Below are 24,280 nucleotides of genomic sequence, written 5' to 3' on the forward strand. Positions count from 1 at the left end.
ATACATGGATATTTAAGGTAACCTACATGACGGCAGTATATTAGAAAATTAATCGATATTTTAAGTGAAAATATTTACGGTCCCACATATTTGGAATCTTTAATTGTTATTTTTTAGGTTAATGAAACACAATTACGATTAAAATTAAGAAATAATTATAAAATGAATCATGGAAGTTTATTATGATTACCGAAATAAGGTTAGATGGTATTATTCTTGCCGTCATTAGGTGCAAATTAAAAATACTGCCTACTAACAAACTACTATGGTACAGTGTTGCCCACCGTGACGCAAAAAATACTAGACCTAAACGGAGATTTGAATCATAATAATCAGCTATTCTAATAAATAATAATAATAATAATAATTTTAAATGTTAACGCGACACATAGCGGCGTTTTTGAAAATCAACCTTAAAACCTGGTTTTCACTATAGGGCAAAAACGTTGTGACGGTGACCGTTGACGCAAAAAATTGTATTAGGCCTAACGGCGATTTTTGGCGGCGAGGCCATTTTGGCCCTAGTGAAAACCTATCTTAAATTTAAATTGATTCCTTTAAAGTTGGCCTTTTCGTCCGTGGGTTAGTAACAGCCACTGTTTAACACCGCCAAATTTAACGCCGACCTATTCCAACCGAAACCTAAAAAGATCAAATTTGGCAAATTTTTTCCGTCGTAGTTCGGACCCATTTTGTGTGTCGCTTACTTTGAATTCATAGCGATCAACAAGACGCTTTTGAGCGTATCAAATCAGTCCGTATAGTGTGTTCACCCAACTATTTTACCAATTAAAAGGTGTAGCCCCCCTCCGAAGGGTACATTCTATCTCTTATTTTGTAAACACCGGCTGGAGGGTTTGGGGGAGACGTCCCTGTCTATTTTAGTCGTCGGGTGGTGGCGTTGTTTAATTGTTCCTACCGCCGCAATTGAAATGATTACTGGGTTGCCAGTATCTAGTAAACCTTGGGCTTATTAAAGGGAGCGGGAAACAATGGGACCGTATTCGGGACACGTAATTTCAATGTACAAATCTAATTTAACTGTGGCTATCCTCCTGCGCGGACGCTTTTGGGGCGGAATTATAAGAAAAAAGGAGGCCGCTTGTAAACGGCAAAATATTCATATCCGTATTTAATATTAGGCGCCTCGATGGGTGGAGTACCTCAGGATCTCCCTTTATTTTTTCGCGTCACCCTTTCGATAAATGTCCCGGTTATATTTTTACCCCGTCGTCTGCTACAGGGTCTTGTCAAAATGGAAAGGGTAGGAAATAGGGCGAAATTTTTAAACAAATTTAATTTTCGGAAGGGGGAAATCAGGCTTTGTTTCCATTAAACTGTAAAAATGATGAAGCTTCTTCCTTTGCCTAGTAATTTAATTTATAGGAAGGTTTTTTTTTTATATTCGCAACGCGTTTTTAAATTTGACGAGGACATTTCGTAAGCCGTTTTCTACTTGGTATCGCTGCCTTTTTAAGCCGGTGTACCGCCCAGTTTGGTTTGTACTACGAGGTGACGATCACTGATGGGACTTGAGTTTTGTTTTGGAAGGAATACGTCGGCTGGAAAAATCTAGTTTATTCCGGGAATTATTTTAAAAAGGCGTTTTTAATTATGAGGGGGGGGTCTGAAATAGAATGGGTTATAATCGGCAAATTTGCCTTAATCGTTTTTCTTGTAAAAGGGGTTACTTCCGAGCGTATTTTTAATTCTTAATGTAGTGAAATTATACACCCCGCCAACTATAATTTCCAAGCGTGTACGCGTTTAAAAGAATTTACTGCAAGAAGTTTAATTATATTTATATGCTTTGATTTTGGTAACGTTTTGTAAATCGAGACCTTAAATGTGAAACTAAGCATAAATAAGGAAGGAAAAATTTTGGCAGAAAATAATGCTTAAGATTCACACCAGCCCACATTTTTACGAAACATTATTGGTGTGAATCAATAAAATATCTTCAGGACACAAACGCTTTTGTTGTCAAGTTTTGAAGAGCGGTCGATTTTCCTGACCGAGGATTACCTACAAATATTTAAATCAAATACTTTTCAAACACATCCTTTTGATTACGCAAAACTAAATGATAATATTAAAAATAAATAGCTTTTTCTTTTTCACTTACAATTTTTTGATAACGTTTTTCATATAGTTATCTCTCCAACGGTGTTTTTCGTAAATTTTGAAAGACTAATTATTAGGCTTAACATTAGAACTAAAAAGGAATGTATGAATTAATTAATTTAATGCATTTTTACACATAATAAGTAGACCAGGGGTGTGTCAAAATTCTAAAAAGGAATTCTTCTCTTGAGAAGAGTTCTTCGTGGGAATTTTTCTGCCCGTGAGAACAAACTAAAAACGCGTCAAATGTAAAAAGATCCTTCTAAAGATGGCGGCTTACGAAAATGCCACGAACGTTGTAAACTATAAGCCTTTGACAATAAATATTATTCTTAAACCTTTTCATGACAATATATAAAGGAATAAAACATTTTATTTATAATTTAAAAGGCAATATTTCATTATAAATAAACTTAACATTCGGTTTTCTCTGAAATTCCTTTTCGTTCACAAAAATATCATAATGTTTATTTTCTTCAGCATCAAGTAAACTGATTAGAATATTAGCTGCTATTTTTATTTATATTATCCCCAACTTTTGGACCAAGTGAGAATGCTCGGAGACATTCTCACTCTTCTCAGTAGAACTCGCGAGAAGAGATTACGTCACTTCCCGTGAGAAGGACCGTCAAAATTTTGAGAAGTGAGAATTATCACTATCAAGGGAAGAATTCTTAGAATGTTGACGTGCCCATGAACTCATATATACATAATACATATACCATCAATAGAATTAATAGTCAGTGACTCAGTGTCACCCCAATGGTCAATTAATTTCGAGGGAGCTTAGGTCGGCGCAAAAGTGACATAATTACCAAAAGTGTGACAATCCCTGTACTTGCATTTGCTAAAGGTTTAATGAATGATCGACTCGAGATCGACCACATAAAAGACTATTTATTGTCGCCTTTCTGGATCTTTTTTTAGTCTATGGTATTATATAGTAGGTAGATGGCGATAGCATCTCCACAGAACGACGAAAAATCAGAAAAATACACCAACTTTGACCAGTGCTACTTAGTTCCTCCGTTCCTCACTACGAGGCGTTATTTGTTTGTTTTAACTTCCTTCCCTCCCCAAGGCATACTTTCCCTTCTCCCCTCCCAACTTGTATTTCGCTCGTAACATTCATTATGAAATAGGTCCGATTGACACACTTTTGGTAATTATGTCACTTTTGGTCGGCGTGTATTCCAGCTTTTGAGGCTCTGGTGTTCGGTGCGAAGTTTATTTACAAGGGAAGTTCTTTAATTAAAAATTGTATATATATTTGAAGCAATGGGGTGACTTTTGGGGTCATGTTGAAGTGTGACATACGTGATTCATCATCACAGCGATTTTTTACTATTAAAATCAAGGAATACAACCTCTGGTATTTCTGTCCAATAGTGGCCGCTCCCTCCTATGGCTTTTGACATTTTAGGCGCTATTTAGTGGTTTGTTACGGAGGTAATCCCTAAAATTGTTTGGCTCTTGAGCGTTTTGCCGTTCAACAAACCATTAACGCCACGATAAGCAATTGGACCGAACTGTAACGTAATCAGTATCGATTTTAGTTGTTGAACGCAGCCCAAAGATGACGGTAGTGTTATTACAAAATTTCGTCTGTTATGACCTTTGAGTTGGGAATAAATAGAGGTACAACTAAATCTGGCTGGCGCGGGACCAATTTCGTTCCATAAGGAGACTTTATAAATTTGATCGTTCTACCGTGGCGGCATCTGTCTCTAGTGGTGGCAACTATATGGCAATTGAATTTTTTTCGTGAATCTGATGCGAAATTAAATGTATGATTTCTCGTAACAAACAAACCTTTGAAGTTGTTTAAAAATAATTTTATTCTGTCAACACGATCCTTTTTAACTCAAGTTGCGGTGAGTTAGCTAATAATTATTTATTTTTAGCCATATAACTTTACAAAATATAGATGGCGCTACCACCTAATTATAAAGATGAATTTCGTACAGTCTTATCAGAACAGGTCCCGCTTAACCATGGCAACCGAAATCGTAATTGTAATTCTAGCAGTATTATTCCCAATTCAATGGTTATGACAAGAATTCACAAAAGGTTGAATCTCTAGTATATTTTTTACCACACAAGGGTAGTATCGGTCTATAGGCTACGAGCGTATGAAATATAACGCCATCTGCCTTAATATCTGGCAACTAAATTATAAAAAAAAATAGCAGACGAATTTTGAATTTCAATGTTCTTAGGTTAAAACTCTCAGCTGTTGTGTAAAGATAATTTTGAACGAAAGCTTTCACATATTAAATTTAAAACTATGTCGGTAGGCGGCGATACTTGTGATCAAAATTTAGACTACGCACGAAGCCTATTGAATTTTCTAAGCTGCTCGATTTTATGGCTAACTTATTAAGCATATAGAAAACGCGTTCAATTGGTGTGGAGACATCTACCGTTCGAAATTGTAACTTATTTTTCTGGCGCGCGACGAAAAGAGCTTACAAATTTGGCCGGCCAATGACTCTGAGGCGAATTAACGCTCGTGTTATAGAAACCTTTTTCGTTCCTTCAGAAACTTTCGAAGAGCAAGTACGGAAGGAAATTTCCTACAGAGAAGACATAGCCAAGCAGCTGCAATTTGTGAGAGGCAAGTAAGGCCACTCTTTGACGCTCTCTCTCTCTCTCTCTTAGCAGTCCCTCCCAGCAAATCCTTAACACTCGGCCTCACCGACGACGAAAAAAAGCTCTCTAATAGCTTTTCTCTCGTTTTTCCTCCATAAAGCAGATTCCTTATGTCAGGAGCTGGAGCAGGAGAGGAAAGCCCGATTCTCGATGCAACGGAAACTAAAAGGTTCGTTACCCTATTGTATTATCCATGACGCCCTCCGACACTCCTATTCGTAGTCGACGCAAAAAAAAGTATTAGGCCTAACGGATATTTTTTGCGTCTCGGCGTTTTTGCTCTAGGGAAAACCAGCCTTTAACGTTAATGGGACCATCGCCGTCATAGTGCGAAATTGTATTTAGTTTATCGGAGGCCCTTTTAATGTCACCCTTTTATTCTTAAATTCTAAAAGTTTAGGGTTCACTCTCAGTTTCGAAGTTTTACTTTTTCGGGTGGCGCAAAATGTACGCGCCTTTTACCACCTTCTTATAGAAATCTTATGGGTGCCAATTAATTTTAATAGGCACTTCAATAAATGCCGCTCTCTTTTTCTCCGCCCCCCCCCCCTACGCGCATGCGCTCGAGTCACTGATTAAAATAGCCAGGTGTTTTATTTGTAAGGTTTAAAGTTGATAGCGCGCGCTCATTATTTTGTTCTTTCAATTGAATGAGCCCTTCTATATTTAAATATTAAGCAGTGCTCTAAAAAATATTACGCTTTTACAAGTATGTCCTGGCTCTCCGTAATATTACTTCTAGAGAGGTTTTATTTAATCGTCTATTGAAGTCATATTTTTAAATGCTTCAGTGGAATTGGTGGGATTCCTTCTAAGTTTAAATAAATATATTCTTAATCGAAACATCGTCCCCTAACAATCGCTACGACCTATTTTTAGCGCCAAATACACTAGCTTCTTAGAAGTCTGGTGGCCAAAATTTGGTGATACACGATAAAAATGAAACTTTCCACTCCCTTTAAATTTGGTGATACACGATAAAAATGAAACTTTCCACTCCCTTGCCGGTCCTGACGCTCGGAAGTATTACTTCTTGGCGATTTCCTTGAAGGATTACAGGATGTTTTATTTAAGCACCTCTTGAATCAAACACTTATTTCTCAAAATTGAAATTATATGAGGCTTATAATGATAGTGCTAGGGAAAAAGAAGTAAAAAATAATTGCCTAAATAAAATTTTTCATAATATTAAAATAATAAAACGGTAGCTAAATAAAATTTTTAATAAAATCAAGAATGTATTTATTTATACCTAGGGAGAATGTCTATGTCGAGACGGGTTTTAGCCTTTCTGTCAATCCACCCGTTGGTCCCTCCAGTACGCTCCTCCGCTTAAAATAAAACGAATAGTCCCGGTATTTCATTGGCTGCTTAAAATTTACGTCACCTAACGTGATGGAAATCAAACGCCGGTGACGTTTTGTCTTTCCCCCCGCGCGAGACGGGGGAAAGGCGTTCAACGTGCCCGGCGATTGTCGCAACATAATCATTCTTCCTAAATATAAATAAATACATTCTTGATAATATTAAAATAATAAAACGGTAGCAAAATTTCTTGGACAAATAAACTAAAGGACCACAATCAATAAGCAAAACCCTCATTCTTTAAATTGCTTCGCCCACCAGTGCTCCTACCGAGAAAATCGCGAAACATTTCCACCCAAATACAAAGCACGTGCGTAAAAACGCTAGATGACAAGCCAAACGTTGTTGAGAGCATCCATGGGTATCATGGTCGAAGTTTCCCATGGCGCGTTCCTACAGCCCTCTGGTGCCCACCGATCGTTTGCATTATCCCTAAATTGTTTTTCGTTTAAGGTTATACCAAGAATGTATTTATTTATACTCAGGGATAATGAATATGCCGAGACTATCGACGGACACGTTGAGGCCCTAACCCCGTCACGCTAAGGGGGGGGGGGGGAGGTTAAGGAGGCGGTCTTATTTTTTTGCGTCCTCGCAGCAGCGTTAATCGCGTCGATAAACGTAATTTTTAAGAACCAATGAGATTGCAGTATTATTTGATTTGATTACAGCGGAGGAGCATACCGGGGGCCCCAACGGGTGGAATTGGAGAAACGTTAAAAATAATCTCGACATATTCATTCTCCCTAGAGGTCGGCGTTTGAATAATAAATTATACGATTGTTTATATTTATCCATAACCGATAATTATTCACAAATATTAGAAAAAAGGATTAATTTTGCATGTTAAATCGTTGTTTAATCGTATAATTTATCCGTATAAAACAAATAATACTAATTTTAATGATTAATTGAAATTTTTGCGGTTAATTTATTTGTTCCGCCGACCTCTAATTCTCCCTGAGTATAAATAAATACATTCTTGGTTATACCTAAGGCATCATTGACTAATAAGTTAATGATATATTTATCTTTCAAATTTCAGAAGCTCACTGTGCTCTTCAGCATTTTTCTTGCAAGCTTTCGAACACAAGGCACTGCGATGAATTGCGGGAAAACTCCCTCATTTCCGAATAAAGTCAAAACCCTTCTAAAATTAAAAAAAAGCCAAATTATACATACAAATTTAATCGTAAAAAAACGTAGCTTAAAGTAACAATTATAGCGACTGCTTATTAGGCTCTGTATAATAATACTAATTTTCGAAGATAATTTCCATTTCGTGTTGTAAACTATTATAGTAGTATTACGTATAGGTATTTATTCAATTTTCTCGCTATTGTATGTAGAAAGTTGGTATAGTTAATGTAAAAAAAAATCAAATACTAAATATGTACGCTAGATAATATTATTTCTATTCGCATATAGAAAACGTTAGGTATTAAAGAAGAATTTTCCGTTGTATGATTGTCGGGTAATATAGAGTTTTGATTTACGCCACCAGAGGAAAGGAGAAAAAACTTTTCAATGTACAAATTTCTCGTAGCGTGATATTTAGCATTAGAATTATATGTTTTGCGGAATAACAATTAAAAATCTAGCTTAAAAATACTGAAAATGAAATCGCTTTTAAGGAATTGTTGTCTCAGGAAAGCGACTGTTTGAAAACTGGAACAAACTATATAATGTAAACAATAAAGTATTAAAAAAAATATCCATTTTAATTTTGGGCGCGAATTGTGTGTCATTGAAGTTAAATGTAAAAAAACGGATGTTGATTTATCCTTTTCTTAAGGCTTATTCATACGAGTTCAAAAGCATTGTTGGTCTACACGAGTCGCAAACCGAGTTGCTCCCATAGAAATAGAAATGAGATTAGAACCACTGCGCTTTCCGCCAATCCCAAATGAAACGGGCAAGCTAGAAGGCTGCCATTAGGGTGGAATCGGGTTATCCGCGGCATCTGACAAGGGCATTAAACATTGTCGCCATGGTTACGGCGAAAATTTTGAAGGTGGCGAGCCACTGCGCATCGCGTCGTGCGCAGTGGCGGTACTTTTGTGTTTGCGTTTTTCGCGTCTCTAAGCATAACCGCGGAAAATTAAAAATGCAAAATAAAATGCGTTTTTTTTTGTACTGTAAAAACCGATTTCGGAAAGAAATACAAGTTAGCATGCCAAAATATACCTCTCCTTGGAAGAATCGTCCCTAGTGGTATTAATTTCTCGAGATGACCCTTAAAGATATATCTCCGCAATTCAGAGATATTTACTAAAAACGTAATCCCGGTTCCATCCCGCCCGGTATAAAATTTTAATTATAATTAAAATAATTGAGACGAAACAACCGAGTTTAATTTATTCAGAATATTATAAATTAAGAAGTTACAACAGCGAGTTAGACGTACTAAAACAATGCACAATTTAATTTACACCTATTTACAGAACAAGTTTATCAGTTAAATATAATACGAAGCAAATTTTAATGAAATAAATATCTACAGAGGGTATTTGTATTTTTCTCGCTTACGAAATACTTGCCGCATCTTTAACGCTCATGCTATTTCAACACTCGCCCTTGATGAAGATACCGTAGAATAGCTATATTCGACATCTGGTAGTGGACGACTAGTAGACTTCCTGTTGACGTTATGACGCATACCGCGTAATAAAGACCAATGTCGTCCTATTTCCAATATCATATAATGACTCGCACACCCAGGAAATCAACGACGGCATTAGGAATCGTAGATATCCAAATATCCACACCAAATGTATTAACAAGAAGCAAAAACCTTACCATTAACAAAGCACAGAAAGACACTTGACTAAACGACAGCTCGTATATCAATAAACGTTAAACCAACGCCACCACATTAATACAACTATATTTAAGTCGATAAGAAAACCCGTAAATAAATTACAAATACTAACTATGTGGACCACCCTTTAACCATCTTATCTCTGCTGACTGCGCTAAAACAAGATTTGACCTTTAAAATTTCATACGTAAAAAATGTAGACTTTAAAAAGTTTTAATACTCTTCCGCTAAGCTGAGTTTATAATTTTCAATGAAGTGTAACATGTATTGGTGGTTCTGTAGTAGAACACTCTCCTGTCATGCAGGAGCGCTCGTGTTCAATTCCGCCCGATACTATCGCAAATTGATAATAAGACGTGTACCGTGAACATTTGGTGGGAACCCTGCCATTTGGACGTTGAGAGGTTTAACGTAACCCTCAGCACTCGGTCCGTGCCGCTTGTAAGAACCTTGGGTCCGTCCCAAACGTCGAAGATTATTCACGTACACTCACAATTCGCAAAAGAAAATTATAATACACCCAATGACAAAAGTGGGCGCTTTTGGAAAAACCTTTTCCCTTATTCCAAGAAACAGCGATTACACTTTGCTCCGAAAATGGGAACGCGTTCGCAGCCCGGACACACACACACACACACACGGTCATTGTAATACCCCTCCTAGTATGAATTATTTTATAATAATCTCGGAAAATAAGTGTTATTCATTTTCAGTGAACTTCAAGACCACATGTTTGACGTTGAGTTGGGAAAGCAATTTGACAAAACCTTTCTAAACTTATTTTATTTCAAGGCTATTATATTTAAAACGTTTAAAAAAGTGTCTTACCTGTAATTTACGGTAATGTAGATTCTTGTGAACGTAATTATTTTATAGTAATTGTTTAAGTAACTTATATGATGTTGTTGTCTATTTCAACTCAACAATGTTGAAAACCGATCGATCATATTTAGTTTCAATTTGTTTATTAGATGGCGCGGATGTGCGCTATTCCACTCTAATGGCGGCGTTCTAGCAGGTACATCTCCCCCAATCCGATCGTGCTTCTAGTCTCATTTCTATTTCTATGGCTGCTACCTGTGAAAAGAGAAACTATATCCACAAAAAACGCTTCTGTAGGCCAAGTTTTGAAGAACGCCCGGGTTCTCTGACCGAGGCTTAGCCATAAATATTTAAATCTAATAAATTTCGTACACATCCTTTTGATGAAACAAAAATAAGTGATAATATTAATATTAGATACCTTTATTAATATAAGATGACATATTTTGTAATAGAAGCGGTATTTTATTTAAATTACCAACAACTTTCTTCGCCAGGCAAAATGTGTGTAAAGTCAGTAAAGTGCGAAATTTACGGTTGACTCTGCCCGCCTCTGCCAAGGCCGAGTGAGGGGCTGGGGGGAATGAAAAGCATGCTCAATTTTCTTGTTTTTGCCACCGAACTTTGTAGCCCCTTTAACTTGACAGCTTTAATATATGAAATCTTTTTATAAATTATTTTCAGCTGACCAGCTGCAGCCACAATTGGTAGGACATATGACTAACCAATAAAAAATAAGAATGATACTTTGGTAATGTAATTGACTCGGCACACTTATTAGTGTAGGCAGTTTATTACAAGCGACTAACCCTAGCAGTGGTTTACATTATCTGAAACTCACGAATCGAGTGATACTTTTGCTAGGCCTTATTTGTTCGCAGAACTTGGGTTCATTTAGGGCATTACATGTGTTATTTGCCATTTGCTTAAAAAATTATTTCGAGTTGTGAGAGGATCAGTGGCGTAACTAGGAACCCCCCCCCCGCGAAAAACGACTCGGGGCCCTTTAAAATAGCACCCCTTTGCTTCCCTTATCTATTTTACGGATCAAATGTTTTTTTAATGTCGCCTGGTCGCGCCGTTATTTGTTTTAAAACGTCGCCCGGTTTGTTTTCCTCTCTTGAGTTCCTTACGCCCGTCCCGACCTTTAAATTTTTTGAACGGGTTAGTGTGAAATTCGTAGAAGGGGAGTTAGTGTGAACAAAAAGGGACTTCGTAGAAGGGGAGGTTTTGTTGGGATTTTTGAGTAGTTCAGGGCTTTTTGCTACGCGTGTTACGTTTTTGCTACGCGTGTTACGTTTTTGCTACGCGTGTTACGTTTTTGCTACGCGTGTTACGTTTTTGCTACGCGTGTTGCGTTTTTGCTACGCGTGTTACGTTTTTGCTACGCGTGTTACGTTTTTGCTACGCGTGTTACGTTTTTGCTACGCGTGTTACGTTTTTGCTACGCGTGTTACGTTTTTGCTACGCGTGTTGCGTTTTTGCTACGCGTGTTACGTTTTTGCTACGCGTGTTACGTTTTTGCTACGCGTGTTACGTTTTTGTTACGCGTGTTACGTTTTTGCTACGCGTGTTACGTTTTTGTTACGCGTGTTACGTTTTTGGTACGCGTGTGGCGTTTTTGCTACGCGTGTGGCGTTTTTGCTACGCGTGTGGCGTTTTTGCTACGCGTGTTACGTTTTTGCTACGCGTGTTACGTTTTTGGTACGCGTGTGGCGTTTTTGCTACGCGTGTTACGTTTTTGGTACGCGTGTGGCGTTTTTGCTACGCGTGTTACGTTTTTGGTACGCGTGTGGCGTTTTTGCTACGCGTGTGGCGTTTTTGCTACGCGTGTGGCGTTTTTGCTACGCGTGTTGCGTTTTTGCTACGCGTGTTACGTTTTTGGTACGCGTGTTACGTTTTTGCTACGCGTGTTACGTTTTTGTTACGCGTGTTACGTTTTTGCTACGCGTGTTACGTTTTTGTTACGCGTGTTACGTTTTTGGTACGCGTGTGGCGTTTTTGCTACGCGTGTGGCGTTTTTGCTACGCGTGTGGCGTTTTTGCTACGCGTGTTACGTTTTTGCTACGCGTGTTACGTTTTTGTTACGCGTGTTACGTTTTTGGTACGCGTGTGGCGTTTTTGCTACGCGTGTGGCGTTTTTGCTACGCGTGTGGCGTTTTTGGTACGCGTGTTACGTTTTTGGTACGCGTGTTGCGTTTTTGCTACGCGTGTTGCGTTTTTGGTACGCGTGTTGCGTTTTTGCTACGCGTGTGGCGTTTTTGCTACGCGTGTTGCGTTTTTGGTACGCGTGTTGCGTTTTTGCTACGCGTGTTGCGGTTTTGCTACGCGTGTTGCGTTTTTGGTACGCGTGTGGCGTTTTTGCTACGCGTGTGGCGTTTTTGCTACGCGTGTGGCGTTTTTGCTACGCGTGTGGCGTTTTTGGTACGCGTGTTGCGTTTTTGCTACGCGTGTTGCGTTTTTGGTACGCGTGTTACGTTTTTGGTACGCGTGTTGCGTTTTTGCTACGCGTGTTGCGTTTTTGGTACGCGTGTTGCGTTTTTGGTACGCGTGTTGCGTTTTTGCTACGCGTGTTGCGTTTTTGGTACGCGTGTTGCGTTTTTGCTACGCGTGTTGCGTTTTTGCTACGCGTGTTGCGTTTTTGCTACGCGTGTTGCGTTTTTGCTACGCGTGTTACGTTTTTGCTACGCGTGTTACGTTTTTGCTACGCGTGTTACGTTTTTGCTACGCGTGTTACGTTTTTGCTACGCGTGTTGCGTTTTTGCTACGCGTGTTACGAAATTTTCTTCCCCCCCCTCCGCCCGCGAAACGTTCAGCGTAAAGGCTTGTCCAATGAAATTTGTAATTTTTTAATTTCCTCTAACACTAGAATTCAACGAATTTAGTTCGCATTACATAACAAGTAATTTTACTTTTTAGAGCAAGCTGTCAATTTAAGGATCTACGTTTCGAAAGGTAAATAAACCATTTATTTATAACGTTCTTAGTACTTTATAGGGTGATATTTTTTTTCAAAATACGTTTTTAATGTTACTTTATTATTTAAATAAGTGAGTTGGTGGTATTTTTGGCTGTTAATCTGTCAGCTAGGAGCAACAAACAAAGCGCCCCACCCAAGTATAACGCAACCCGTCAAAAGTCGTGCATTTTCTTGTGTACATTTTTAATTGGCTAGACGCTTTAGCGCCTGCTGCCGTCGGAAGGGGAAAATTCGGAAATTTTCTTCCCCCTCCGCCCGTAAAACGTTCAGCGTAAAGGCTTGTCCAATGAAATTTGTACACAACACTGCTTTAGCGTGTTTAAAGGCTAGTTGCGTACTCCTTGTGTTTGTTGCTCCAAGCTGTCAGCATCAATGAAGTTAGGCTTAGATATCGGTTTCTAAAATACTTTTAGTGGCCTCTTGCTTACCCCTTTTGTAATCTCGTATGTTATGCAAAGAAATATGTTACTTATCTAGTGTATGTCATAAAATAAGTGGTACTATATGTAACTTACAGCTCGTTTTCAATATTTCGTAGTAGCTCATCTCATTTGTGAGTGTGGGATAATTGCACAAAAAATTTTGTCTACTTTTTTATATAGAGAATGAATGAATTAATTAATTAATTTTATTTACCCATAAGATCCCTTTTAAATCAGGGAGGAGCAAAGGTCGCAGGTACATAATGATAATGTAGAAACAACAATAAGAAACGTTGATATAATAAGTTTCGAGTTAATAAAAAATAATAAAAAACAAAAAAAACTTAAGTTAAATGAACAAGTGCTATATACAAAATGGTAAAATGTGACGTATAACACGGTCAGAGGGGGCAAACCCTATGGCGTAGCTTTTCGTTTTGCACCGCGGACGGTCCACCAAAGCTTCAAGTTCAGAAGCGTTTTAGTACTATCAATCAGCCGGATATCGGGCTCATTATCAAACGCCAGGAGAGATTTAAGCGTTATCCATAGATATGTATATAAAGGTCTAGATAAATTTCGGGGCGTCTAAGCCTAACATAAAATACGGAATTGACACCTAGCAGACACTGAGCAAGAGCGCGAGCTCTCTTAGCATTTTAGTACTAACGACGTAAGTGCTTGACCTTTCCGCAGGCCGTAGTCTTTAGACACCATCTGTTGGTGACTTTTAGTATAATTTTTAAGCACGAGACAATGGCTCTCGCGACGATAGCACTAGCTTTCTTACCGATAGATAGCGCCTTATAAGGATAGCCTGCAGAAATTACGCGTTTCTGCTAGCTGTCACCTCCGTATTCACTCCCTTTGAAATATTTTATCTAGACCTTTATATACGTTTCCTATATCTATGGCGTTAACCATCGATGGTCTTCCACTCTGGCGCGATCCAATTCTGGACAATCTCGGATAATGTGGAGGAGGTCTTCATTTGGTGCCCCACAAAGAAGGCAAGCCGGGTCTTCTTGGAATATTTCCTGAAATCGTCTGCCAGTGGTGAGGGCTCCACAGCGGGCCAGGAATAACAGAAGACCTCCTAGATCATTGTAATAGAACGCTTCAGTGGCCGGAGACTCTTTACAGGAATACAGGACTAGGCTGGGGTGTTTCTTTACCTCGGACATTCAGTCCGCTTGGGCCTTCTCCAGTACACCCTTGCCAACTTTGGCGCGCCACTCGCTCTCATTTGTCGCCTCTCCTCTGTTAGTGCCCTGTGCGTACAACTGATCAAGATACGTCAGTCTCTTGAGCCATTTGGTGTGGGTGCCGGTGAGGCGAATGTAGTCGATCTTGCGACATGTAACGAAGGCGGCCAAATAATTCAATGGACGTTTCAATAAAAGATACTCGGTTTTTACTCCCCTCTCCAAATTCATCTGGGAAGGAACTATTTCCGGTCGGTCGGTTAAACGGTTAGAATGGCTAGCCAAAAAGGCATATTTAAGCCAATTTGAGACGCGTTTTTGCCCTCATGAGAATTTTGCGTCAGATAAGAAACGCGTCGGCTCACGTGTATAAGGAACATACTAATGTTGATTTTCGATAATATATTTTAAGGTAAACTATATAATGTTACTAAAACTAAGTATAAGAAGATAATATTATTATTATTATCATCCTCTTATGGTATAAATAATTAAAATTATATGTAATATTTTTATAATACCGGGCAATTTTAAAGCTTCTCATGGATGCAGAGTCAATTCATTTCGTATAAAATTATCTTTTGGAAAAAGATGAAAACTCATTCCTTTAGAACTAAACATATTACTTTTGCAGTACGGTACGCAACAAGTGTTTCCTTTTAACCAGGTAACTTTTTTGGCATGTTAAGGCTTATCAAAAAACTGATGTTACGTTCGAGAAAGTTTCCAGCTTTTTAATATTTCAACAAGCACTATATAAATAGTAACTTATGAGTCCTGGCAGTCGGAAATATTACTGCTTGGCAATTTCTGCGAGCCTTCGGTGTTATAAAGTTACCACCCCCGGCAGTTAGACCAACTCGATTTTGGGTCCGGTCAAGGTGTTTTTGGACCTCGGGTTCAATATTTGTAACTTCATTCCCATATGTCAGGGCTGGTAAATATTATACTCCTAATATCCCACATGACGCACTACTCTTGATAACTTGTTCGCTTTCTTCAGGAGCGAATGTTCGTGAAACTTGAGATATTGAGAGCCGGCAGTGGCGGCGCTAGGGGGTAGGCCACTGCCTACATTAAAAATTTTAGGGGCCCCAAATTGATCTAGAAAGGGTCTCAAAATTGTCCCAAGAGACAAAATTATTTATAAATAACAATGAAACAATTGTCAATAATGTATTTATAAATTTTTGAGGTATCTCCTAGTAAATAACTAAATAAAACCAGTTCTGTAAAGACGCTAGATCATAGGCGCTACCGTTACGCCACCTAGGCTCGTTTTGATCGCGAATAACATAGTTTTGAATCATTGCTCATATTTTATGAAAACCGCGTTTCCAAATATCAAAAAAAAACGCTTTCTCTTGTTTCAATAAAAAGCGTCTAGCGACGATCTTAAAACCGCCATTTTAATTTGGATTTTAATGAGATTGTTTTAGTTAGACGCCGTAGAGATGGCGCTCTTGCTGAAGGCACGGTTCTAATCAGGCCGCACCGAAATTTTGTAAAAATCGTTCTAAATATTTCTCCGTTTTATAGCTTTAGATTTCAAATAGTTTATCCCCACTTAAAATGAACTATAATTTATTTCCGGAGGAAAATAAATTTCAGTTGCCATAGTTTATTTCTTTCCGATGAGTTCACTTCCTCAGTTCAATCAGTTTGTGAGAGGAACCAAAGTTACGACTTACGATATTAATGTCCAGTCCGCTTGTTCAGTTTTTATACTAACATATTTGGTTTATGTTGTTTAAAGCAAACCAGTCCCAGTCCGAGCATAGGGCCAAGTCGCCATTTTCACTGTTTAAGAGTTTTTCGTGTATCTGAGAATTCTTAACAAATTTTTAAAAAATATTCAATGATTTTTAATTCGGGATGTAGTTGGTATAAATATTGGTCACCGTTTTTCAGTGCCTTCGACTGATTTTCTGGTAATCAACACTTGGCTTGTTATGTTTAGCCTAGTTTTTATATGTTGGGGTTTCATTGCTGGGATATTTAACCCCCAGGGGTGTCTTTTTTTAATATGAAAACTGGTATTTTTCAAGTCAACTTCTAATTTTAGGTTTATCTTTATATTCCAACAGTTCCTTTCTAAAGGAACTCACGTGATTAATTAGTATTGAATGGTTAAATTTAATTTTTGATTGATTATTTAAAGAATCAAAGGCTTAGAACTCAAGTTCTGAAGTTCAGAACTTCAGACTTGAAATTAATCAAATGATAACAAAAAACTTAACCCCCCCCCTCTCCTAGGGTCACTAAGGTCAAGTGGCTCATGTGATTGGTACAACATTTTTACTATCAAAAGCCAAATATTGCTTAGGTGTATACTAATGTAATACATATAATAGTATTTGCTTAAATCATTTAAATGAAGTAAACTTAGGAAACTTTTAAAATCACACCAAATTTTATTTATTTATTTATTTATTTATTGAAGGAAAAAACAGCCCAAATGCCTCTAAGAGGTTGGCAAATTCTTAGTCAATCAGTGTAATGAGTAGAACCCAGAATTTACGTACTTAAATAAGTTTCTCGTAGAACATTAGACATAATATTTAGAAATTAAAAGCACAATGTGGAATTAAATAAAATAGATATTTACAATTTTTAAAAATGGAACAAGAAGACCCTTTGGGGAACAAGAAGCAAATGAGCAATTAATTTAACCCCAACCCATTGCCTCAACATAATACCTACTCACTGTCCTATAAAAAAATAACTAAGTTGCTTTGTTGAAAGTTTGCTTGTAAATAAATTTATTGTTCTCTTAAATTTGTCTTCTTGGCTTCATCTAGTTTATCACTTGGCTTCATCTAGTTTACCACAATCCAAGCTGTTAACATAAACTTCTCTTAAAGTAAATTTTAACATAACTTTAAATTATTTTTAGGTGGCCCGGAGGTTAGGGATTCCCTTTCCCTATACAATCTTAACATGAAAAACATTTAAGTAAATATATTTAATCTTCAATTGTTTTTGGTACTGTTTTTTAAATACAATTTTAACATAAGTGAAAGATTAAAGGTGAATTTATTTTTTAGGGTTTTTTAACCCCTATCTCTTCACCTTAGAATTCAGTCTCTAACTTTTGAAGGGCTGATACTGTGATTACAACTCATGTTAATTTGAATCTACCTGGAGGTACATTTTTAATCGATACCTTGGTGCTAAAATACAGTAACTTAACCTACAGTATAAATGACTATATTATTACGAATAAAAGTTAAAAAAGGCACTGGTGTATTTAGGTCGGTTTAATTATGGCCGCTGCTACCCATTGGCATGATATTGATGATTGTTTAGCGGCTGATTTTGATGGCAGCCTGTCCGGTTTGGGGATGGAATTGGGTACTTCATCCTTCAATATGAGGTGAGACACTTTGAATCAGTTATTTAGCTGTCTTTGTATATGTATAATTTGGTCTGTTTTGTGAATTTGGACGATCCTGTTTTCGTGGAGCAGTGATACCCTCATGGCTTTACCATCATTGTCAACATTAAAACAGGAAGCAATCAGGGAAAATGGGTAATTTTTTCTAATACGTTTCTGGTGAACACGGTTTTGAATCTTTTATCACATCGCTTGATTCTATGCAAAGGTTAACCAAGTCTTTACATTTATACAGTGATACATCCCAAAGCAGCGACAGCCGTCCTCAGAGCAACGATGATGTCATAAACCACAGTCAACCTTTACCAACTGTGACTACTGTCATACCATCAGGCAACCTTCATCATGGCAAGAAAAATCGCCTTCCTTTAACCAATGATGATGACATCACGGGTGCAATTAAACGATTCTGCGTTAGTAATGATCGTGAGCTTGGGAATGGTTCACCTCACTCTGCTAGGTAATATAATAATTTCTTAGAAAACTAAAAACCTTTATTGCCAATATTTTACTTAAGTTTTTTATCAGGTATTCAATCTTTTTTTATTAGAAATTTTTTATTTTCTGTGTCATGATATCGTCTCAGTTTTAGTACCGGTATTTCTTTTTTGTTTTTGCAATTTTTTTGGGTGTGTTTTTTTCTTTCCTTGCCAACAGTGGCTATTATGGTCGGGCTCCTGGTCCCCCTCCATTAACCAACAGCCTTTCTTGCGCCATGCCAGACACTCACTCGCATGACCCTACCAGCAGGTGTCGCCATAGCTCCTCAGCACCTGATTTAATAACCGCAGTGCAACAATCTTCCCCCACTTCAACCGTCGCGCCTTCGGCTAGTCCCTCCATGCTTTCCCAGATGCTGCAGTTCTCATCATCCTCTTCATCATCTCAAATTCCTACATCCTCAACGCCAATAGCTATCAAAGAGAGCTATCAGTATTTTGGCAACAGTAATTTTCAGTATGTTTTAGCAGCAGCCACGTCCATTGCTACCAAGATCCACGAAGAAACTATGACTTACCTCAACCAAGGTCAATTCATTTCTTTGCTCTTTACCAGGAGAATATGGATATTTTTTTAAATTCAATTCGCTGTTAATTTTAGGCCAGTCTTACGAAATAAAACTGAAGAAATTGGGCGACTTGACTGAAATGAGGGGGAAAATGTTGAAGGTAAATATTTAGTAATTATCGCTGTATAAATAGCATATTCCTTAAAAGTAATTCATTTTTAGAGCATCGTTAGAGTTGGATTCCAAGAACGGCGTTTGCAGTATATGGAGAAAGAACAAATCACCCAGTGGCAGCTGCAAAGAGTTGGAGAAAGAATTGTAGAAATTGGTATGATAATTTGAATTATCACTATGTTAACATTGTATAAATTAAAAAAAAATTGTATAGATGTGCCATTATCTTATGGGGTTTACGACGTAGTGAATGATCCAAAAACAGTCAATATGAGTGAATTTCTATGGGATCCCACCAAAGAAACTGGCGTTTTTGTTCGAGTTAACTGCATTAGTACTGAGTTTACCCCTAAAAAACATGGTGGAGAGAAAGGGGTTCCATTTCGTATCCAGATTGAGACTTATTCTCACTCTGATATTATCACAAGCAAAAAACAGTTGCACGTTGCATCGTGTCAGGTCAAAGTGTTCAAGCCTAAAGGAGCTGACCGTAAACACAAAACTGATCGGGAAAAGATGAGTAAAAGAGCTCAGTCGGAACAAGAAAAGTATCAACCGTCCTATGACTGTACAGTTTTTTCAGAGGTACATTTCACACTTATTAGTTGGTTAAACCTAGGAGCAACAAACACAAGGAGAACGCAGCTAGCCTATAAACACGCTAACGAAGTGTTGTGCCCAAATTTCATTGGACGAGCCTTTTCGCTGAATGTTTTATGGAAAACGGGAAGACCATTTCGGAATTTTCCCCTAGCTATGGCAGCAGGCGCTAAAACGTCTAACCAATAAAAAATGTATGCAAGGAAATGCACAACTTTTGACGGGTTGAGTTCTCCTTGAGTGGGGTGCTGTGGCTCCTAGGTAAAAAAAATACAAGAAATTTCTACTTTCAGTGCCCAATCGACTCGGTTTATCTTCTGACTAGTAGCGCCGTAACTACAAGTCCTCTGACCAATACCGTATCTACTACTCCCTGTATCTCAAATGAATCACCAAAAACTACCCCTCAGAAAGTGACTGTAGATGTAGATAACTCAGTTAAAGACTCGTCCAAGAAAAGTTTAGCTTTGGCCTCATCAGTTACTACAACTGCTCCATCCTCATCCACGTCCTCTTTGACCACCGATTCTCACATTGCGAGCATCACTAGTATATCTCCCCAACCTTCAAGCTTGTGAGTATTTTAAACAACTAAACTGAGAATTACCGAAAGCTAAAATAGTATTCTGTTTTATAGTGGACCCATTGGAAGTTGCCCTTCACCTCCATCTGATATCTCTACATCCCCCAAATCTGATATTTCGGTTCAAAGTTCCACTGTAAGTTTACCTTTGGATTTTTACTTTTTAGGCTTTTAGAAAATTGGTTTTGATAATCTGTTAAATAGTGGCAAGTGCGACCTTTGTCTGCAGACGCCTCTTCATCCGAAGCTGCTCAATGGTTATTGAAGCACCGTTTTGACCCCTTCATTCAAACTTTTTCAAATTTCTCTGGTGCAGACATTTTAAGTCTTAACAGAGATGATCTCATACAAATATGTGGATTAGCGGATGGAATCCGACTTCATAATTCTCTTCATTCTAAGTATAATATCTCAACTATTGGCTGGGTTCAGTAACTCCAAAAAAGCTCAGAGCTGAATTTAAAATGTTCAATTTTCAGAGGAATACGTCCCAGACTTACTCTTTACGTCTGTCTTAATTCTGAAAAAAGTATGAATACATTTTGACAGCTTCTGTAGGGTCTCACTAGACAAAACCTAATGTTTTTATTCGATATAGCGTTCCACGCAATTTACTTGGAGAACTTAAAACTGCTAGATTTTGCTTCTAAGCTGTGCTCTTTTTTTGCTTTTACATCTACACCAGCCACTTTGAAAATTTTTTACATTGGCCCATTAGGAATTCGAGTTTTAGTCACTGATGAGGCATGTCACTTAATTATTAATCATTTAAATATTTGAGGTGTCGTTAATCAAATTGTGTTATAAATTTTAGGTAGTACAAAACATGAAAGATGATTCCATGTTCATAATTGAAAAACTTAAAGGTGAGTCTTACTATAGTAATTGTTATCAGGAGTTAGTAATAAAGTTGTTCAGAGCTTCATTATCAAATTAACTCCCTAAAAAGAGTTATGATTATATAAAAACTATACAACAATTACCGATACACTATAAAAGAAATTTAAAAAACAAATGAAAATCACGTTAAATGTTTCTGCATATTGGCATGTACGCCTCAATTTTCAAACGCTTCATTAGACATATATCGGCGGTAATATCAAACCATATATCGGCCGATATTAACAAAGTAATCTATCATAACAATAGTGTATATGATAAAAACATTGTAAAAGACTGTTCAGTACACCTAGGAGCAACAAACACAGCACTGCCCACACAAGGAGAACGCAACCCGTCAAAAGTCATGCATTTTCTTGTGTACAATTTTCATTTGTTACACGCTTTAGCGCCTGCTGTCGTCTGAAGGGGAAAATTTGGAAATTGTTTTCCCCCTTTCCGTAAAACGTTCAGCATAAAGGTTTGTCCAATGAATTTTGTACACAACACTGCGTTAGGGTGTTTAAAGGCTAGCTGCGTTCTCCTTGTGTTTGTTGCTCCTCGAGTACACTGTCATACCAGTTTATTCTAATTTTTCATGAAAAAAAGTTTGCAAGAGCATATCAGACTATTTCTGTTCATTTTACTTGATACATATTTTCAATCACAGATCGAATATAGTTGTTTATTTGTTTACACTCTTAAACCCATCTATAAAAAGGAATGAGATCTAGCTTAGATAATTTTTTTATTTTGAAATAATTTTCTGAAAATATTTTTCTTATATCGGCTGCGCTTAAGATGATATTGGCCGATACCGATATTATAAAAATAGGCCGATATACCGGTGCATACCTAGTAATAAGTGTAGCTTACTCTGGAAGCTTGTGTTATAACTTCTGATACGGTTCGAAAAACTACTGATTTGGCATGTTCAATTAATTTCCAATTTTCTTTAGACCAATCTGAAGATAGCTGTAAGATTCTACTTAAAATTTACAGCCCACATTAATCCATTATGAAGAAAACTATTTGCACTTTTATACTTTATTGCTTAAGGAAAGGGAAAGAGACGGAAATTTTTTCAATTTTAAAATATCGCGATTTTTATACGAAACTTTGATGACTTTTAGTACAAAATAAGCCGCTATATGGGGGAGACATTTACGCTAATACAAAGCCGGATTATTTAAATTAATTTTCCATAAGGGGTCTTAGGGAAATTTTTTTTTGTATAAACAAATGTACAGATAAAATCTTAAAATATATATAGCCTCTATTATATAATTGTCCATGGCATTGTAGATTTTTTTATACAAAAGATTTAAATTTTTTTTGTTTCAAAAGGATTTATATATTTTCCCGCATTTATTAAATAGTTACGGATGTATCAGGTGACTGGTTTAGTTAGTAAAGAGTTTTTTGATTAATCAAGCTATTTTTGATAATTTTTCAAGAAAGTCACCTTAAAAGTTTTTTTTACATAAACGGGCAAAGTTAAATGGCGTATAGGAAGTCCTCACAAATGAAAAAGTGCCATTGCAATTTTTGCAGGCGTCATTTCGCAACTTGTAAATATTACGTTGCTTTTTACATTATCATCTGCCATTTTGTAAATATCAAATATGTTTAAAAAAGAATTGCAAAGAGTGCAAAAAAAGGTTTTATGTCTCGTCCTGTGATAAGACTTAATAAAAAAAGTGTATTTTGCAAAGAAAATGAAGTACTTCAGTTTTGTAACTTTCTTGTTTAATCAAGAAAATATTATTTAAACTTAACAGCAATTATAATAGTGTTATTATTACAGGCATGCGCACAAATATATAATTGTTTTATATATACAATTTAAAACCCCAAAATTTAATTTTCAAGCCTATTAAATTTTTTCCAAAAAATATATTAACATAAATAATCAATATTATAAATTTACAACGAGACTAGAGTTTACTATTTATGTACATTGTGGAATTAAGGGGGTAACTAATTATTTAGAGCCAAGGTGCAAAATCAGGCAATAAATCTGAAAACTATTAACTTAATTTTAATATTTATGACAAGCTCGATTATCTTTTTGAATTCAACTCTAGGTTAAATCAATTTCATTTATATAGTTTACACATTAAGTACATGTTTAATACTAGACTTTTTAAAATAGTTTTTGTTTCATAATAATTTTAAGTCTTAACGTTTAAATAGTTTTAGATGAATAACTTTGGCCTGGCCCTGAGCAATTACACCCAATTTCATGCTACACTATTTTTTTTTTTGAGAACAAACTTATGGTGTCGGCCAAAGGCCTAGGACACCAAAAGTGCTACACTATTGCTGTTACAGAATGTGAAACGTTGGTAATAGTGTAGTCTCAACAGCTGGGGGAGGGCGTATAGTTTTCACCTTTTTAAGAGAGTACACCACCCCACGTGGTTTAAACTATTTTGTCACATTTTCACAACAAGGATGCACTTCTATCAACTTCCTATATGAGTTTCATCCAATAAGCTACTGAGGACATGAAGCTAAACCAATCAAATCATATATATTAAACTTATTATTTACCATGGTGAATATTAGTAGAAATTATGTTTAATTCAGAGAAAACGGCATGGTATTAGAAGATAAAACTTATTTTATACAAGACGTTTCGAGCCGAGGCTCTTCTTCAGTCGTTCGTTAGTTTTAATTTGATTTAAAATTTTACCACGCGCCATATTCAAGTTCTAATATCACGCGAGCAGAAGGTCAGCGTGTTAAAAAATAAACAAAAGTTTTACTGATTTTAACAATTTACGTGTGTAATAGAATCAATGTAACCGATAAATCCAAAGTATATGTAAGTCAGTGTGAATTATTAAAATATAAATATAAAATAAAATAAAATTTTAAATCACAATATTACCCCAATTAGTTACTTCTTGACATCCTTTATCTAAATTTAAATTACCTAGTTTACGAATATTGTTGTATATTCGTAAACTAGGTAATTTAAATTTAGATAAAGGATGTCAAGAAGTAACTAATTGGGGTAATATTGTGATTTAAAATTTTATTTTATTTTATATTTATATTTTAATAATTCACACTGACTTACATATACTTTGGATTTATCGGTTACATTGATTCTATTACACACGTAAATTGTTAAAATCAGTAAAACTTTTGTTTATTTTTTAACACGCTGACCTTCTGCTCGCGTGATATTAGAACTTGAATATGGCGCGTGGTAAAATTTTAAATCAAATTAAAACTA

At 36.7% G+C, this 24,280-nt stretch overlaps 2 protein-coding genes across 10 annotated transcripts in view; both read left to right on the forward strand.

Annotated features, from left to right (window-relative positions):
• Positions 1 to 7,809, forward strand: part of fuss (SKI family transcriptional corepressor fussel) — a 49,200-nt gene extending 41,391 nt beyond the window's left edge. The window contains exons 7-9 of the mRNA XM_090162270.1: positions 4,667 to 4,741; positions 4,877 to 4,945; positions 7,187 to 7,809. Coding sequence (XP_090018396.1) covers positions 4,667 to 4,741; positions 4,877 to 4,945; positions 7,187 to 7,278 — 236 coding nt within the window. The 3' untranslated portion in view covers positions 7,279 to 7,809. The remainder of the gene's footprint in view (positions 1 to 4,666; positions 4,742 to 4,876; positions 4,946 to 7,186) is intronic.
• Positions 7,810 to 16,145: 8,336 nt separating this feature from the next.
• LOC149922224 (transcription factor CP2-like protein 1) lies at positions 16,146 to 22,262 on the forward strand. 9 transcript variants are annotated; one of them, XM_090162894.1, is made up of 17 exons: positions 16,146 to 16,322; positions 17,288 to 17,376; positions 17,439 to 17,574; positions 17,646 to 17,766; positions 17,836 to 17,923; positions 18,024 to 18,248; positions 18,446 to 18,816; positions 18,890 to 18,957; positions 19,020 to 19,125; positions 19,186 to 19,556; positions 19,865 to 20,145; positions 20,209 to 20,290; positions 20,359 to 20,555; positions 20,634 to 20,683; positions 20,753 to 20,902; positions 20,973 to 21,020; positions 21,993 to 22,262. In XM_090162894.1, the coding sequence occupies exons 4-17, from the start codon at positions 17,658 to 17,660 to the stop codon at positions 22,043 to 22,045; spliced, it is 2,199 nt and encodes a 732-aa protein (XP_090019020.1). In that variant the 5' UTR covers positions 16,146 to 16,322; positions 17,288 to 17,376; positions 17,439 to 17,574; positions 17,646 to 17,657; the 3' UTR covers positions 22,046 to 22,262. The 9 variants fall into 9 exon arrangements, with proteins under 9 accessions (XP_090019020.1, XP_090019022.1, XP_090019025.1 ...); XM_090162896.1 differs by having other exon boundaries at positions 17,439 to 17,538; XM_090162899.1 differs by having other exon boundaries at positions 17,288 to 17,346; positions 17,646 to 17,767; positions 17,861 to 17,923.
• The last annotated feature ends 2,018 nt before the right edge of the window (positions 22,263 to 24,280 follow it).

Source organism: Leiobunum rupestre, chromosome 11 (genome assembly GCF_980474605.1).
Source record: "Leiobunum rupestre chromosome 11, qqLeiRupe1.1.hap1, whole genome shotgun sequence".
Classification (NCBI taxonomy): Eukaryota; Metazoa; Arthropoda; class Arachnida; order Opiliones; family Sclerosomatidae; genus Leiobunum; species Leiobunum rupestre.

Bases quoted from the DNA above. Each gene is read 5' to 3' on its own strand.
- LOC149922224 (XM_090162894.1), top strand. From the start codon at position 17,658: ATGGCCGCTGCTACCCATTGGCATGATATTGATGATTGTTTAGCGGCT. The intron at 19,126-19,185 runs GTATGATAATTT...AAAATTGTATAG, and splicing joins AGAAAGAATTGTAGAAATTG to ATGTGCCATTATCTTATGGG. The intron at 20,291-20,358 runs GTAAGTTTACCT...TCTGTTAAATAG, and splicing joins TTTCGGTTCAAAGTTCCACT to TGGCAAGTGCGACCTTTGTC.